The sequence below is a fragment of the Plectropomus leopardus genome, chromosome 9, assembly GCF_026936395.1.
Source record: "Plectropomus leopardus strain MGB_pleo_1.0 chromosome 9, ASM2693639v1, whole genome shotgun sequence".
NCBI lineage: Eukaryota > Metazoa > Chordata > Actinopteri > Perciformes > Serranidae > Plectropomus > Plectropomus leopardus.
This window is the reverse complement of record NC_142184.1, coordinates 7,761,778-7,777,366: the sequence shown is the minus strand read 5'-3', so window position 1 is coordinate 7,777,366 and position 15,589 is coordinate 7,761,778. Positions and strand designations below refer to the sequence as shown.

The 15,589-nt window shown below is 39.6% G+C and overlaps 1 protein-coding gene across 3 annotated transcripts; it reads left to right on the top strand.

Moving 5' to 3' along the window:
- Positions 1–476: 476 nt before the first annotated feature.
- pou6f1 (POU class 6 homeobox 1) lies at positions 477–14,737 on the top strand. 3 transcript variants are annotated; one of them, XM_088081854.1, is made up of 11 exons: positions 477–848; positions 2,558–2,650; positions 4,465–4,654; positions 4,804–4,940; positions 5,655–5,880; positions 7,031–7,275; positions 7,375–7,503; positions 8,209–8,466; positions 10,230–10,365; positions 10,449–10,617; positions 11,894–14,737. In XM_088081854.1, exons 2-11 carry the CDS (start codon positions 2,597–2,599, stop codon positions 12,237–12,239), a joined length of 1,890 nt encoding a protein of 629 aa, XP_087937980.1. In that variant the 5' UTR covers positions 477–848; positions 2,558–2,596; the 3' UTR covers positions 12,240–14,737. The 3 variants fall into 3 exon arrangements, with proteins under 3 accessions (XP_087937980.1, XP_042348122.1, XP_087937979.1); XM_042492188.2 differs by lacking the exon at positions 477–848 and adding an exon at positions 3,142–3,221 and having other exon boundaries at positions 2,596–2,650; XM_088081853.1 differs by lacking the exons at positions 477–848; positions 2,558–2,650 and adding an exon at positions 2,668–3,221.
- Positions 14,738–15,589: the final 852 nt, after the last annotated feature.

Genomic DNA, 15,589 nt, shown 5'->3' with positions numbered 1-15,589 from the left:
ATGAATAGTCAATGAATAATCAGTTAATTTAGATAGTATTAATTTGTTATTTATTTATTTATTTATATGTTTTCTTTTTTCTTTTTTTGTGAAGATTCTGGATGGATAACGTTTTAAATCAAGTCAGAAAGACAGCATTATTGTGACATTACTACATAGCCATAGTGAAATTGATAAGAAAGATGGATGTCCTTGAATAGGCCTGTGTAAATTCAGTTTTCAACAAACAAAAACAAAAAATTGCAAATCATATGGGAGTAAATGATGCCCCCTCTATTGAACACAAAAATCCGATCCCGCAAACACAATAATAGCAGTTTTTCACTAATTCATAAAGACAAGCAGCTTGTTTTTCTGTTTTATAACACTGTAAATTTAACAAAGAGCAGTGAAAGGCAGCACAGTTTCCCTCTGTGCCAATGCTTTATCCTCGTCGGCTTTTATTTGCGGTACTTCCCCTTTAAGAGCACCATGGCACCTCGCAAGTCGAGGCAGACATTTTTCAATGCAAGATTTTTCCTTGCATAAATTATGTTCATGACGTAGTGCAAAAAGGCCAATTTTGTGGCAATTTTGTCCGACTTTACAGCTCAAATAGGATCTTGTGAGACACCTCAAGGATTTTTGACTATCTGAACTGTTGCAGAAAGGGCATCGTCATTAAATATTAAGAGAGAGGAGATCCTAACATTGCAACCCTCCTTATCAATGCAAATACCTCTTTTGTGTGCAGTCACAGCGCCTGTCTGGGAGCTGAGATGAATTTTTAATTATGTGTGACTGAAACAAACTGTGACACGGACCTTTATAAAAGCGGGGGATTACAGAAAATAAGCTGCATTTACGCGGTAAGTTGAATATAATGACCGGAGTCTGTTCTAGCCTGCTCCTCGCGCATAGCAGCGAAATGGCGAGAGGAAATGAGTTTTGGTTAATATGCAATGTTCGTAATTAGCATAATTTATATATTTATGATAAAGAGAGGGAAATACATAATATTCGGTCTCTAGGCACGGGTCGAGATGATTTCTGTCGCCTGCGCTTGGTGGATAGTGCTTGTCTTCAAAAGTGGCCGACGCGGCGAGACTTTTATTGGGCAGGATGGGGGTGGGGAGCTCATCAACACCCGCTGAAGTTTTGACAGATCCTCATTTCTAACTGGGCATTGCAGCAGGAAATGCACCATCTTTAATCTTGTTTTTGATCTGGGATGAAAATGTAACTACTTCACGTCCACGATCAGCGGGTTTCATCACGTTTTCTGCAGCTTTAGTTGCAACACAGCATGGCCTGTTTATAGGCCCCTCCAAATAGTCTGGTCCTGCAATGACAGAAATAGCCATGAATAAAAAAACAGTCTACTGCATGTGGGTCTGGTTTAACCAGCCTTAAAGTGCGGATACTGTGGTCGTTCAAGGGTCAGCATCGTGAAACTTAAAGGGTAACTCTAGTATTTTTCAACCCGGACCCTTTTTTTTCTTCATGATTTTCTACATAAGTGACTATTTGGAACAGCAGTTTCTAAAACTGGTCCAGTATGGTGCAAGAGCTCTGCAGCTTAACAGTTACAAATGAGGCTACAATGTAACCACTTGGGGCATTTGTGCATCTTCACTTTATGTTCATTAAAGTGCTTGTTTTTGGCACTGACGGGCTCAGGGTGCTGGATTAAGTGTCTGACAGCATTATGGAAAGGATCCCTACAGAGATAGATCTTTTTGTTTAACCAGAACGCCCCGAAAATGCTATCTCCAAACCCACCAGACTCCATTTAAATAAAGAGTAATTTTAGCATGTATAGCTCCAACATATTTTCAGATCTGACTGGGTAGATTAAGGGTTTATTTCCGTGATGTTGTCAGACAAGAAGAACAACAATCTGATCCTGTCAGTGACACAAACAGTGGATCTAAACTGGCGATGCTTAAATGCCCTAAGTGGTAACACTGAAGCCTTTTTCATGCAACTAAATCTTTTATTTGCTAGCTGCAACTAAAAGGATTCTTACAGAGACAGACCTAATCATTGTAAAACATAATTCATGCAAAGTCGACAGAAACAAAATAAAACTCACAAAGGCCGTCTTGGTTGACTGTTTATTTAAATAGAGTTTGGGGTGTTTGACAATAGGGTTTTTGGAGCTGTCTCTTAGTAAACAAAAAGGGTATTCTTTAACAAAAAAAAAGGTCTATCTCTGTTGGGTCCTTTCTATAATGTTGACAGACACGTTAAAACAGTCTGTGCCTTTCAGTGGCAAAAACAAGCACTTTAAGTGGACGTAAATTTATGGTGCAAAAGCCATGAGTGGTTACACTGCAGCTTGTTTTGCGGCTGCCAGCTGCAACAGTCTATCTCAATATTGGACCATTTTTAAAAATTGTTTCTCTCATCAGTCACTTAGACACAAAAAATGTCAGAAAATGGGCCTCAGGTTGAAAAAAAAGCAAAGTTACTGTTTGATATTTATTTTTATTTCTGGAATGGCTGCAAAACATTAGGAGTAGTCTGTCATTTAATCCATAGAATTCATCTTTTTAATGAATGTTTGTTTATCCAGAATGTCGGCAAGACAGTGACTGAGGTGGTGCAGCGAGCCATGAACTCCCAGGATCTCCCCGCCAAAGATGCCCCACTTACTGTCAATGAGCAGGTAACACTCACCTGACCCTGTAAAGTAGGGTAAACAGCCCTCTCTTCCCACTATAACCAGTCTCAGCTTAGCCAGAAAACTTCAGGTTGTTTGCTGCTGTTTGCTCCCTCCATGTGCCAAACATACCATATCATAATGAAATGATTAACTTCCACAGAGGTTCATGGAAAGCAGGACCCATGTTTGTGTTTTATCACCCAATAATACCTGCTGCTTTATGCTTGTGAGGGTTAACAGCCATGCTTAATAATTACTTGTTTTTTCTCTACCTTGTAACATTCTGTGTAGTCTGCAAACAAAAGCAATGCTCTTCACGGATGCACAGAAGGGAGCTTGAAGAAAGCATTGCTTGAGCTGCTTGTTGGCTGAAGCCCTTATCATTGTTTTTGTGTACTCATGCTCTTTTCATTTGTGTCTCTTTTTTTTTGTCTGTGTGTGTTGTTTTGGGTCATTGAGTCCTAACATGTGCTCGGCTTCTCTGTTCTCCTTAGCCATTCACTGTCTGACTGCAGAAGTCTTTTTTCAGCCATTTAAATCCTGCACTTTGAAATTCCCTGCCAAAGACAACCAGGTATGCATCCTCCTCTCTCTTCCTGCATTGTCTCTCTGCACCTTGTCCTCCAGCCCAGGCTGTCACGCTGCCTCTCCTGTAGGGCTTTCATTATTGCATACCATAAATCACTGTTTACGGCAATTCAGATTTCCTACATGTAGTTAAAGAAGCAGTGTGTAGGATTTAGTGACACCTAGAGGTGAGGACTGCAGATTACAACCAGCTGAAACTGTGTGCCAAGTGTGAATTCCCAGTTAGATTTCCTGCAGTGTTCATTGTTCAGGAGGTTTTTACTGTGGGCCGAAATATCTGCAGAGGTCTCTTCCTCTCAAAAACAAACAGACATGACAATTTAAACTGGTAAAACATTGAATAAAACAGTTTCACGTTATAAAATAGTGATCATGCTATGAGGCAGCTACAAAATCCCTTCTTTATGCCACCTTTGCATTTTAAAATAGACCCAAACAACGGTGACATCATGCCGCTCCAGTGTGTGATTTTTAGATAGTATGCCGGCATTGTGAAAGCAGCAGAGGTGTGACAGTGTGACACAACAGCATCTGCTGTTATAGTGTGATAACAAAGACATCGGCAGTGCTTTCTGAACATAGACAATAGAATAACATGACAGTAACAGTCATTTACCATCTTTGTTATATGGCAGCTGACTCCATTCCTACCAGCTGTCTCTTTTACTCGATTTGGCATTGTTACCATCTCTGTTGTGGGGTCAAAGACGTGACAGCTCTGTTGCTCCATTAGGTGATCGTACCTTTAATACAGAATGATGAGGTGGCATAAAGCTGCACTATTCCCACCTTGAACAGGCAGCGTAAAAGGGGCAAGTGTTCTCCCTATGTAGATATAAACAGCTCATTCTAAATGAACGAAAACACAACAATTTAGTTTCAGGTGATGATACACTAAAGAAAACATTCTTATTTTATTATATTCCATTTCTGCCAATATATGTCTCTAAATCCTACACACTGAACCTTTAAAGGGGGAACTGATAAAGTAGAGAAATACTAAATGTAGTTATAGGCTATTTTTGTGACTGATGAGATACTAGATCAAGTGAGACTTTTACCATTTTAAAATGTTTTTAAAAGTCTCTCACAACTAATAACGCAGATATGACTATGCTTAATTTATCTACAATAATATTATTTTAGAACTCAGAACAAAAGGTAGAATAGAGCAGGCAGTTTCTTTTGCATATGAGTCATCTCAGCTTTTACTGCTTATTGCTGTGCAGGTCATTGTGATGTCTGGCCATGAAACTATTCGTGTGCTAGAGGTAGAGGTTGATGCATCTCTGCCATCATCAACGCCTGATGGGAAGAGTGAAGTCAAAGCTGATGAGGGAGCAGCTCTGCGTGCAGAGCAACCTGAGGCTGGCAGCACACAGGACGGCCCTGCTGCGCCACAGAGCACTGGGGGAGCAGGTAAATCACGGGCATACTACATGATGATGGATAGCTGATGGCTTATTATTCATACATGCATGACACAGGTTATACTGAAATGTTAATAACAGTTCTGAAAACCACTTCAAATGTCAAAGTGAGAGTGAACCCTGGATGTGCTCCTGCAGTGCTGGGCGAGCAGCAGGTGGTGTCTGTTGAGGCTCCTGCCCCTGCTGTCCAAACACTGACTCCTGCTGTGCCTGTCAGTTTGTCCCTGTCGCAGCCACAGGCCGCCATGCCCATCACTGTACAAGGCTGTCCACAGGTAGGTAGTCCACATACTAAATACATTATTAATAGTCATATTAAAGAATTATTTCACTACTTGGAAGATGATTTGCTCATAAAACTCGGCTGAGTTTTCATTAGGAAGACATAAAGACTTTCAGAACAAATACTTCATTACTTTAAGTCATCAGAGAAAGAATTTTAAAGTTAGTAGTTCGGTTGTCTTATTAGTTTTTCTTGAGCTAAAACCAGGGACAGAAAACAACAAGAGCTCAGGGTACATCCATTGGCCTCGGCAGTGCAGGAAAAGCCTGTGAAATTTAAATGAGGGAGTCATAAAAAGACCCTGAACTTTAGCAGGACCCTTTTTGCAATTCACTCTGCTCACATATTATTTCTTGTCCAATATTCATGGCTCAAAGGGATTAATGTCACCATCGTCACCCACATCAGGTGAACTACCAAAGTCCCTGGCTGAGGCAATTTGTCTCTTTTGCATTGTAAACGTGAAAAAAAAGAAACAAATTGAACACATACAGCTTGAGGCTGAAGAAACATTTCCAGCAATTGGAGAAAATTCAGACAATACCGCTGCATCGACAAAAAAAATCTCATACCCAATATGGAAAAGAAACTCAATAGTTGAGTGGAGTAAAAAAGGCGTATATGAGTACCAGTGCAATGAAAAAATGTGTTACTGTTCACATCAGTAAAATTGCTTCTGTAAACACATTTTATTTTGTTACATTAGGTGCTGACACAGGAAAGTTTGGCCACTTTGATGACTGGTATGATGGCTCAGACGGGATCTCTGGGGCAGCCGCTGCTCATCCCCCTCAGTATGGCGGGCTCCATCGGTGGGCAGGGGGGTCTGGCCGTTCTCACTTTACCTACAACCAACGTAGCTACTCTCCCTGGGCTCACAGCAGCTAACACGGCCGGAAACCTCCTAAAACTGCCCTTTGCTGGCCTCCAAGGTAAAACACAAACTGTGAGTGTGTGTGTGTGTGTGTGTGTGTGTGTGTGTGTGTGTGTGTGTGTGTGTGTGTGTGTGTGTGCACTCCCCCATTTAGCCTCTCATCCTATATGTAATATAAGAAGATGACATAACATCAGTGGGGATAAAACAAAGATAAAAAGAGATGAAAAAGAGATAGATGAACAAGTAAATACATTTAAGACATAAAAAGATAGAAGAACAGGACAGAGGAGGGATAAAGAACTGATAGAGTAAGAGCAGCAAAGTAAATGAATAGAGGAAGAGAGATAAATAAATAAATATAAAGCTATATTGCCATTTGCAGAAAGATACTCTTTGGTTAATAACACCACTGTGCCTGAAGTCTCTTTCATCGCACAAAAAACACGCTAACACCCTCTAAAATCTGTCTTTTTAATGTAATGGGAAAATGTACAATTTGCTTTTATTTCCCAGTCTATTGACTCTGCAGAAGTCGCCGGTAGGGCTGCACCTGACTCAGAATTCAGTCAGGCGAATTTTTCTGCTGTTCAATATGAATATTTTGACTTTTTTTTCCTCCGCATTAATTTTTAAAGTTTGAGTGGGGACCAGTGGGATGTTCATTGTGACAGCATTAATGTAATATAACATAACAATCTAATGGCGGACAACAACTGGATGAACGCGCTAATTTTAGTCCCCAAACCGTTGAGATGCAGTGACACAGCAACAGTAAATGCAGTCCGTCTCCACATAAGCAGCACTAAAACATCGATCCAAATTAGTCTGCACCAAGTTTGAAAGAGCAGCTGAATAACTAAGAGTTCGACAAAGAGAAGTAACTACTGTAAAGCTTTAACAGCCCTCCATCCATGCTGCTTTCTACTGTTTACAGAGAGGCATACTAGTGCGCTGTAGAACGGTGTACACACCTCTGCTCTACTTGCAATGGGAAAGCAGTCTATAGCCTATATTTAACATGTTTATCTGTGTTTAAAAAACCTGCGTGCTTGTGCTAATTTTGGTGGAAAAGGGGTTTTAAGTAATCTCACAGAGATGCTAGCCTGACTGAAGACTCTGAGTCTTGTTACAATGTTTTTGGTTTTATAATAAATTACTCTATTACAGAACAGTAACGGATTGCAAACTATTCAATTTTCACTCAGCTGCAACGGTCCTGAACTCCGTACAGCCCCAACTGCAGACAAACACACAGACGATGTTCCAGCCCCAAACAGCCTCCATACAGCCGGTGCAGGTGACGTCTCAGCCAACACAGGTGACCAACGCACAGGTTACCACCGCTCAGGTGGCAGCAGCTCAGGCGACCACGGCCGCCACCACTGCCTCCCAGTCCAACATATCTTTAGCAGCACTTCAGACTGCAGGACTCTCCATCAATCCTGCAATCGTAAGAACGCAGCTTCAAGGATTTACACTTTCTGTACTGTTTATATCATGTAAAAATTGATCACTGTGCTTCTTATACATGTGCTCATTTTCTGCTCAGATAAATGCTGCTTCCTTGGGAGCTCAGCCCCAGTTCCTCAGCTCCCTCACCTCCACTCCCATTATCACCAGTGCCATGTCCAACATGGCCGGCATCACCAGCCAGATCATCACAAATGCCCAGGGACAGGTGGGAGCCATAAAATACTGCTACTAAGTTTGTTTTATGTTGTGTTGTTTTTGGGAGTTCATTTTGACTCACAATGACCTTCTTGTGCACCTCCCCTCAAATGTCCTCATCCTCTCTATTTTGCACTTCAAGAAGGAAAGATGCCTTAAATAGGAGGATCTGTTTGAAAGAAAACATCATCAACTCTGATTTTGTAATATATCAGTAGCCTGAAAAACACTGCTCGAATTTGATTTACACAAAACAGACTTCATCACAAAATGAGAAATCTTTCAGAACAAGAAGTGTGTGCTCTCCTTATGTATTGCCTTTCACATTTTTTTGTACTTGTTGATATTGATTGAAAGTCACACCCTCTGAAAGTACAATCAAAATGCTTTTGTGATGTTTTTCTGTTGTTGGGAAGTTAACATCTATCAGCAGTGCTATTTAAAGTCAGTGGAGTATAAGACAATTTCTGTGAAAATGGATTTGTCCTCTCAAACGGCTCCATTACTCACTCTCACCAGTATTGCAGCTCATTGGAGTTAGTGGTGCAGTGCTTAATCTTGAGAGATTTTATTCAGAGTGAATTGCTAATTCTGTAAGATGCAGTTGACAGGTTGTTGAATGTTCTGGAAGTCAGTTTTGTACAAAAAAACTATCACTGAGAGTTGCATTCAATTATTCGTATTTATTTTGCCTAAATTGAAACATTATTTACAGGTCATTGGGACCCTCCCGCTGTTGTTGAACCCAGCCTCTCTGGCTGGAGGAGCTGCGACACCCACCCTCCCCCTCCAGGGTCTCCAGGGTCTCCAAGGTCTCCAGGGTCTCCAGGTCCAGACCGTCACTCCGCAGCTGCTTCTCAACACACAGGGCCAGATCATCGCCACGGTCGGGAACGGATCTGCAGTTGCAACTTCTGCTGCAGTTCTGCCCAAAGCTGCGGCTCCTCCAACACTTACCAAACCTATCACACAGGTAAACAACAAACATCTGTCGGAATTTTAAGAACAGAAAAGACTAATACCCCTTGTGCACCAAAATTAGCGTGTATACGCTTTTTTTTAAATGTGGAAAGACCCACTAAAAATAGGCGATAGACTCCTTTTCCTTTACCGGTAGAAGAGTATGACATTCTGTTTTTTTTGTTTTGTTTTGGGTTTTTTTTTACTGGTGTGACATGTTTGATGTCACAAACGAACTGGAAAACAGAAATATTAAACAGTGGAAAGCAACATGGAGGCCAGTGAAAATGTTACGTTGGTTACTTCTTTTTTATATCTCTTACTTTTACAGTCTCTTAGACTGATGAAATGCTGATTGAGTGCTGCTTGGACGAAGACAGATGAGATTTTTGGTGGTGCAAATCGCTGAAAAAAGGGCTGAAAATTGTGGGTCATGGGGCGTTTTTGGACCATACTTGTGAACCCTCCTGTTTTTCATTACCCTTTCTTGGTTTTCTAACAGTGGCACAGTTCTCATGCATTTCGTTTGACAAATGTTTACGCCTTTTTCCTTTTCGTTATTACTACTTGTTTCGAGTTAAGGACTCTGCTGCGTGTAAGAGACAGACTCTAAAAGTGGACTGCTTCCTACCCGCTGGTGCTTCCCTCTCTCTCCCTCTTTTTCTGACCCTCTGGCCCAGTATGAATCCGGCATGACTGCCAATGGACACGTCATCTCTGTGGTCACCACTTTACGTGGGACTACTTTATGGGATGTTCCAGCTGGGGTTTGAAGTTTTTTTATTTGGTGGTCGTGGTCCTGTATGGCCTCCTCCACTGTGGCAGGGTACCTAGCTGTCCGGAGACCATGCGCCCTCTGTCCTGTCTGGCTTAGGCATCTAGGACCGAGTGGTATGTGGGCCAGGGAGGACAGCTGGCTGTGGTTTCCCAGTGCAGGCCAAACCTGCAGCCTGGCCTCCCTCCATCCAAGTACTATGCTGGAGTACCAGTCATGAACCAAAAACTAACCCAGATTAAAAGTATTTCACATAAAAATGCTGATTTCCTTCATTATATGTTGTTTTTCATTCTCAGAAACTCACTTTATTACAGGAAATAAAGTCTCAGAAACTTAATTTTTTTAAAAAGCCACGCAGTTACTAAATCTGACATCATTTTATATTGACAACAGTTAGTTTGAAAGGCTTTTGGGTAGTTTCCAGAAATTGCAAGTCACACAGTACACTTCTTATTTGCATTAAGTAGCCTAGATTCAGCTTTATGCTACTAAGGAACAGATTCCCCATCTCTTGAAATGCAATGCAGCCCTTCCATAATGTGAATACTGCAGAGTCATTTGTTTTGAAAGTGAATGTCTTTTCTAACTTTTCCCACTAAAGACAAAGGGCAGATATTGTTGTTGTTGTTTTCAGTGGGTAAGTGGTTTAACTAATTTCTGTATTTACACTTGAAAGCTGAAACAGACTAAAAAGAGTTGCATAATCTTGTAGGAGATATATTTAACTACTCCTGAAAGTATTTCAGTATGTATAACTTTGCCATTTGCATCATTCAGGTTACATGCTAAAGTATATAATTTATAGGTCACCTTGGAAGCTCACTGGGTCATGTGAATCATTAAGGCTGAGTCCTTACAAGTGGCCAGGGACCTTCGATGCATGTCATCCCCCTCTTCCTTTCCTGTCTCTCTCTCTCTCTCTCTCACTATTGCAATAAAGCAGAAATTCCCCCAAAAATCCTTAAAAAAGGAATTTCATTTATTTGTCCTTCCCACAGGCTTCGGTAACAACTGTCAGTCAGTCACCAATTGTCATCGCCCCGCAGCCGTCTGTGCTGAAGACTGCCACCACGCTGTCCTCCACCGTGCCCATCACCTGTGGAGACATAGCAAAAGTGGGCCAGCTTGTCAGCAGTACGTACACCTGCTTCTCACATCCAAACATAGATCCATTTTAAGTAGGTAGTTATTTTTAACCCGATTCTTCACATTTGTAGAACCGCAGCAGGTAGTCAGCAGCGAGGAAGGCATTAATCTGGAGGAGATCCGAGAGTTCGCCAAGAATTTCAAGATCCGTCGGCTGTCCTTGGGGCTTACTCAGACACAAGTAGGCCAGGCTCTGACGGCAACCGAGGGTCCGGCCTACAGCCAGTCTGCCATTTGCAGGTAAGTTCCTCCCCTTCATGCTGCCTTGCGTATGTAAGCTTTCTTCGTCAATTGCATTGTAAAAAAATATTATTCCACATTATTTTCTTGTTGTAAAGCGTGTATTTCACTGCATTTGATTTGTGCATACGCTGACCTAATTTGCAGGCGTACAAATTACAAATTTCCAGACTGTGAGAGCATGAATGTGTTTAAGGTGCCCTTACAAACATCTAGTGTCATTATGTTTGTGCAGTCATGCTTAGCCGAGTAAGTGTATCATATTGTGTTCGTACATTATATCTTTAAATTAATGCACTAATTTGAATGTGTTGAGGTAATTTACAATAAAATTCAAAAACATTTTCATTGCTTTGGCTGCACTCTGCATAAAAATAAGGACATCTGTGAGTATGAATTGTATTGTGAATTATAGTTCATATTGTTAATTTCCCACTGTTGTACAAAAGGCAGTTGCTAACAAATGTCTAAATGAGACTACAGAACATCATCGTGCCAAACAAGACGTTAAATCATGCGACCGTAGTGCAGTTTGCTTGTAGCCGCTTTAAAAATGATAAAAGTGGTGCTCATTTGTGATGATTATCTTTCTGAATAAAACCTTTATGAATCATGAACGTTTCTTAGCCACAGAGTTTATTCTCTGCAAAAATCCAAAATCCAATGGAAAAATCCCATAGGCTTTTCTACGAGGACACCAGGGTGTCATCCAAGGTTAACTTGTTACTAAGATGCAGTTTGGGTCCATATAAATGAAAGTGTCACCACGGACTGATATTGACAATAACTGGGATATTTAAAAACAAAATATTGATATTATGTCGGTTGTATGTATATGATAATATAGTGTAAATAATCCAGTGCTTCTTATTTTTTTCACCATTTCTTTTCTCTCATTGTGTCGCTCCCCCAGAATCATCTGGTTTCACTATCCACTCAGTGTAAATGTTCTTTTTGTGTGATTTTGTGCAGTCTCACTTCTCTTCTCTACACTCTTATTTTTAATATAATTCATTTGCCAAAAAAGAGACAAATACACAATAAACAAAGTTAAAGATAAATATGACTGATTGCATTATTATTTAAATATTGTTTTTTTTTTCAAATATTCTATATACAGTGTGAGAAAACCGTTATTGTGAACTGGTTTGGTTGTGATAAAGTAGAAAATCTACTGTTGTACCAATGTGAATTCATAGGTAAGAAACTGAGATACAGTTCATACAGTGTGGGTTCTCATGAAATAGTTCATCTTTAATTTTCTTTTGTACCGCAGGTTTGAAAAGCTGGACATCACGCCCAAGAGCGCTCAGAAGCTGAAGCCGGTGTTGGAGAAGTGGCTGGCTGAAGCCGAGCACTGGAACCAGAAGGGCCAGCAGAATCTGATGGAGTTTGTCGGCGGTGAACCGTCCAAAAAACGCAAACGGCGCACTAGTTTTACACCGCAGGCCATAGAAGTTCTTAACTCCTACTTTGAGAAGAACGCGTTGCCAACCGGCCAAGAGATTACAGAGATTGCCAGAGAGCTGAACTATGACCGCGAGGTCGTGCGGGTGTGGTTCTGCAACCGGCGACAGACGCTGAAAAACACGAGCAAGATCAACGTCTTCCAGGTTCAGTAGCGACCTCATTCTGGGAGGATTTGCCACTGATTTTTTGTTGTTTCTGGAAGTTGAACATTTAATACAGCAGCACAGTTGTGGATTGTGTTGTAAATACAAGCCAAACTCAATTCCAGAGAGGAAGTTACACACCACAGAGAACTGCAAAATGAGTTGTTAGTGTATTTTAAGGCTGTATATGTTTACACAACTCCTGTGCTGCGGTAAAAATCAAACTGCATGGTCCTTTTATCATATACAGTGATGATAATACAGTGATACAAACATGCCATATTTAAAAACATTTGAACTTTTATACAAGTGATTTTATAGGCTATCCCTCTGAATTCTATTAAAGGAACAGTGTGTAAATAATAGAGGGATTCAGCTGCGTATGGCAGTGGGGATTGTAGATTGTAATCACATGAAACTTAAATTTAGGATTCATTATTCAGGATGGGTTTTTTTTTTTGTTTTTTTTTTTTGCTGAGTTATCCCCAGAGGTCTAAAATGAGTCATTTATATCTACATAAGGAGCAGCTTCTCGTCTACTGAAATCGCCATGTTGCACCGTCATGTTTATACAGTAGCCCAGAATAAACAAACCAAACACTGGCTTTAGATGGGGACATTTTTGCATCGTTACTGTAGTCAGAAGCGTTTTTACTGGTTTTGATCTCCTGGTTTGTTTGTTTTTGAGGGGAAAAAGACCTCTGTGGATAATTCAGCTCCTGCTAAAAACTGAACACTGAGGGAATTCTGACAGGGAGAAGTTTCAGCTGGTTGCAATCTGTAATCCTCACCTCAAGATGCCACTAAATCTCCCTGAATCTTGCACGCTGCTCCTTTAAGCAGTAATGCGTTGAGTCACATTGATTTTAGTCACCGTTGTTGTCACTTTGGTACATTGGCTGACATAAAGCTGATATTTGGATAACATGCTTTAGCTATCATGGACGTTTTCAGAAACTCTAGCCAGTCATCATTTCACATAGTATTTGTACTACATAAGCAGCTTTGCAGACAAATAGATTTTGAAAGACACAAGAGTCTGTAGAGTAAATGAAGGCAGAATTCTATAATTATATATTTCATCACATTTAGTTCTCAAACGAACACCAAAATTTACTATCTATGGACTCCTGACTGCAACATTTTTGGGACAATCATCGTTCTGATGTTATCGATAATCACAAAAATGAAAATATCAGTATTAATTTCTTCTTATTTGGCTTTTTTAAGTTTATGTGGCAGCATGAAATGTGTCACACTGTCGGGTGTCCATAGAGAGGCTCATTTCTGATGTTCCATGATTAACAGGTTCTTCATAAAATAATGTAGCTTCAGCTATTGCATATAATGACATAACTTCTTTTTTAAAATAAGATTTCTTCATTTGTGAGGTACTGATGGCGCTGTATGTGTGGGTGACATACAGCTTGTGTGTGAATTCAACACAGTCTGCTCTGTTTTTACACTTTCTGTTTAATGTGCTTCTAATACTCTGAGAGTATTTTGTGTGTCTTCTTTATTCACTGTTGTGACTGTTTCCTTCATGGCTTGACAGCGCTCCAGCTGCATTCTTATATGGAGTTAGATAAAGTTTATTCTCAGAATAGGAGCTCAATTGGCCTATTATGAAGTCGTCTTAAAATAGTCTCACGTTGCCTAGAAACATTCGCGCCAGACTACTTTTACTAAGCCTTATATCAATCAAATTACAGAATGAAAAAATGGAATTAACTGTTCAGCCGAGGAAGGGGTTTGCGGTTTAATGTGTTACGACTTTAAATCTGAATGAGTTAAAAGAGTGTTTGCATGTGCAGTATGAATTTATTTTCTGTAGTAACAATACTTTTTCTTTTTCTTTATCTTTGCCAATTCTTCGAGAATTCTTTGCACTTTAGTGACAGCAGGGAAAGTGAAAGGGATATGAATGGTTTATGTACAGTGCAAAGTTTCACTTATGTATGTGGGAGAATTTAATTTCTGCATTTTAATGTTCTTGAACAGCAAGAATCTTTGCAAAATGTAGCAGTGCTCGCAAACCTTGCAATCATCAAGATGACAAGCAACATCTATCAGTAATATTAATGTACTTTTTTATTCAGATGAAATGTAAAATACTGCAGATTAAATATAAAAGCTAATATGCATTAATCTTTGAGTTTGTGAATTATATGGTGCATTTTATGGTCCACCTCATATTTTCATTTTGAATAAGTAGGCCTATATTGCAGTGGACATACAGTATACTATAAACCATAAAAATAATAAATATTGAAAAGGTCTTGCTTTAACAGGTTCAGTGTGGGAAGACAATATATAATATTGTTTAATATACTAAGTTATCAATAGAGAAAACAAGAGCTAAATTATTAACATAAAAATAAGATAACAACTAGTCATCTGATTCTGCAAAGCACATACAAAGTTCAGAGAAAAGGGAAAACAGAAGTTGGATGTTTTTTTGTCATTTTCTGTCAGATAAAACAAATAAACCCTGTTTTTATTAATCATTCATGTTGTGTATTGATGCATTTTCAACCTTTGCATTGGCTGTAGTTGATAGTGACCACTGACTTCCAAAAAAATAGGAGAATGAAAAAAATATATGTTATTTTCTTGTCTGTAATCTGTACTGAGGTATGAAAGAACAAAAAACATTTGGATAAATGGTTTTCTTAGTAAAATATTGCAAAGCTGTGAATTTAGTGGTGTTTACATTTTGAATTGGCTATAAAGTGGCTGTTAAATTTCCCATATTTAGGGACTGTTATTTATTTCTCAGGGGAGGGGGTGGCTGGGATGTGGCTCCCTGAAGCTACAAATATTTGTCCTTAAACCTCTGTGAGTGACTCTGAAAAAATGCATGACCCTCCCTCCACCGTAAATTAGCTTTTGGATTTGCTGTTTGAAAATGAAAAGCTAGAGAAAAAATCCTGGGACTGGGAAAAAAGGCGTGGTTTATCAACCATTGTCATGCATGCTGGTTTGTGCAAACAGTTTACTTTTGGCCAATTTTTAAATGCGATATAGAATAAAGTGATTTTAAGGAAATATCAGTATTTTGAACTCAGATTTGGTTGTTTTTTTCTGAAGGAAGCATTCATTACACATGATGTGTCCAAGGATCCCTGGAAATGTGAAAATCCCACTAGAATTTCTGTTTTTACTATATCTGGCTATAATAAATAGAGGAATTTAGTCAATTTCTTTAAAGATGAGTGTTAAAATAAATATAAAATACAGCCATTTTAAGTTGTAAACCTCTTCTCTAAGCTAAAATATAAATGCATAACTCCATTGCCAGTGCTTAAAAAACATCTGACATGTCTCTCCCTTTTCGCACCACCTCCTCCCCTCCCATA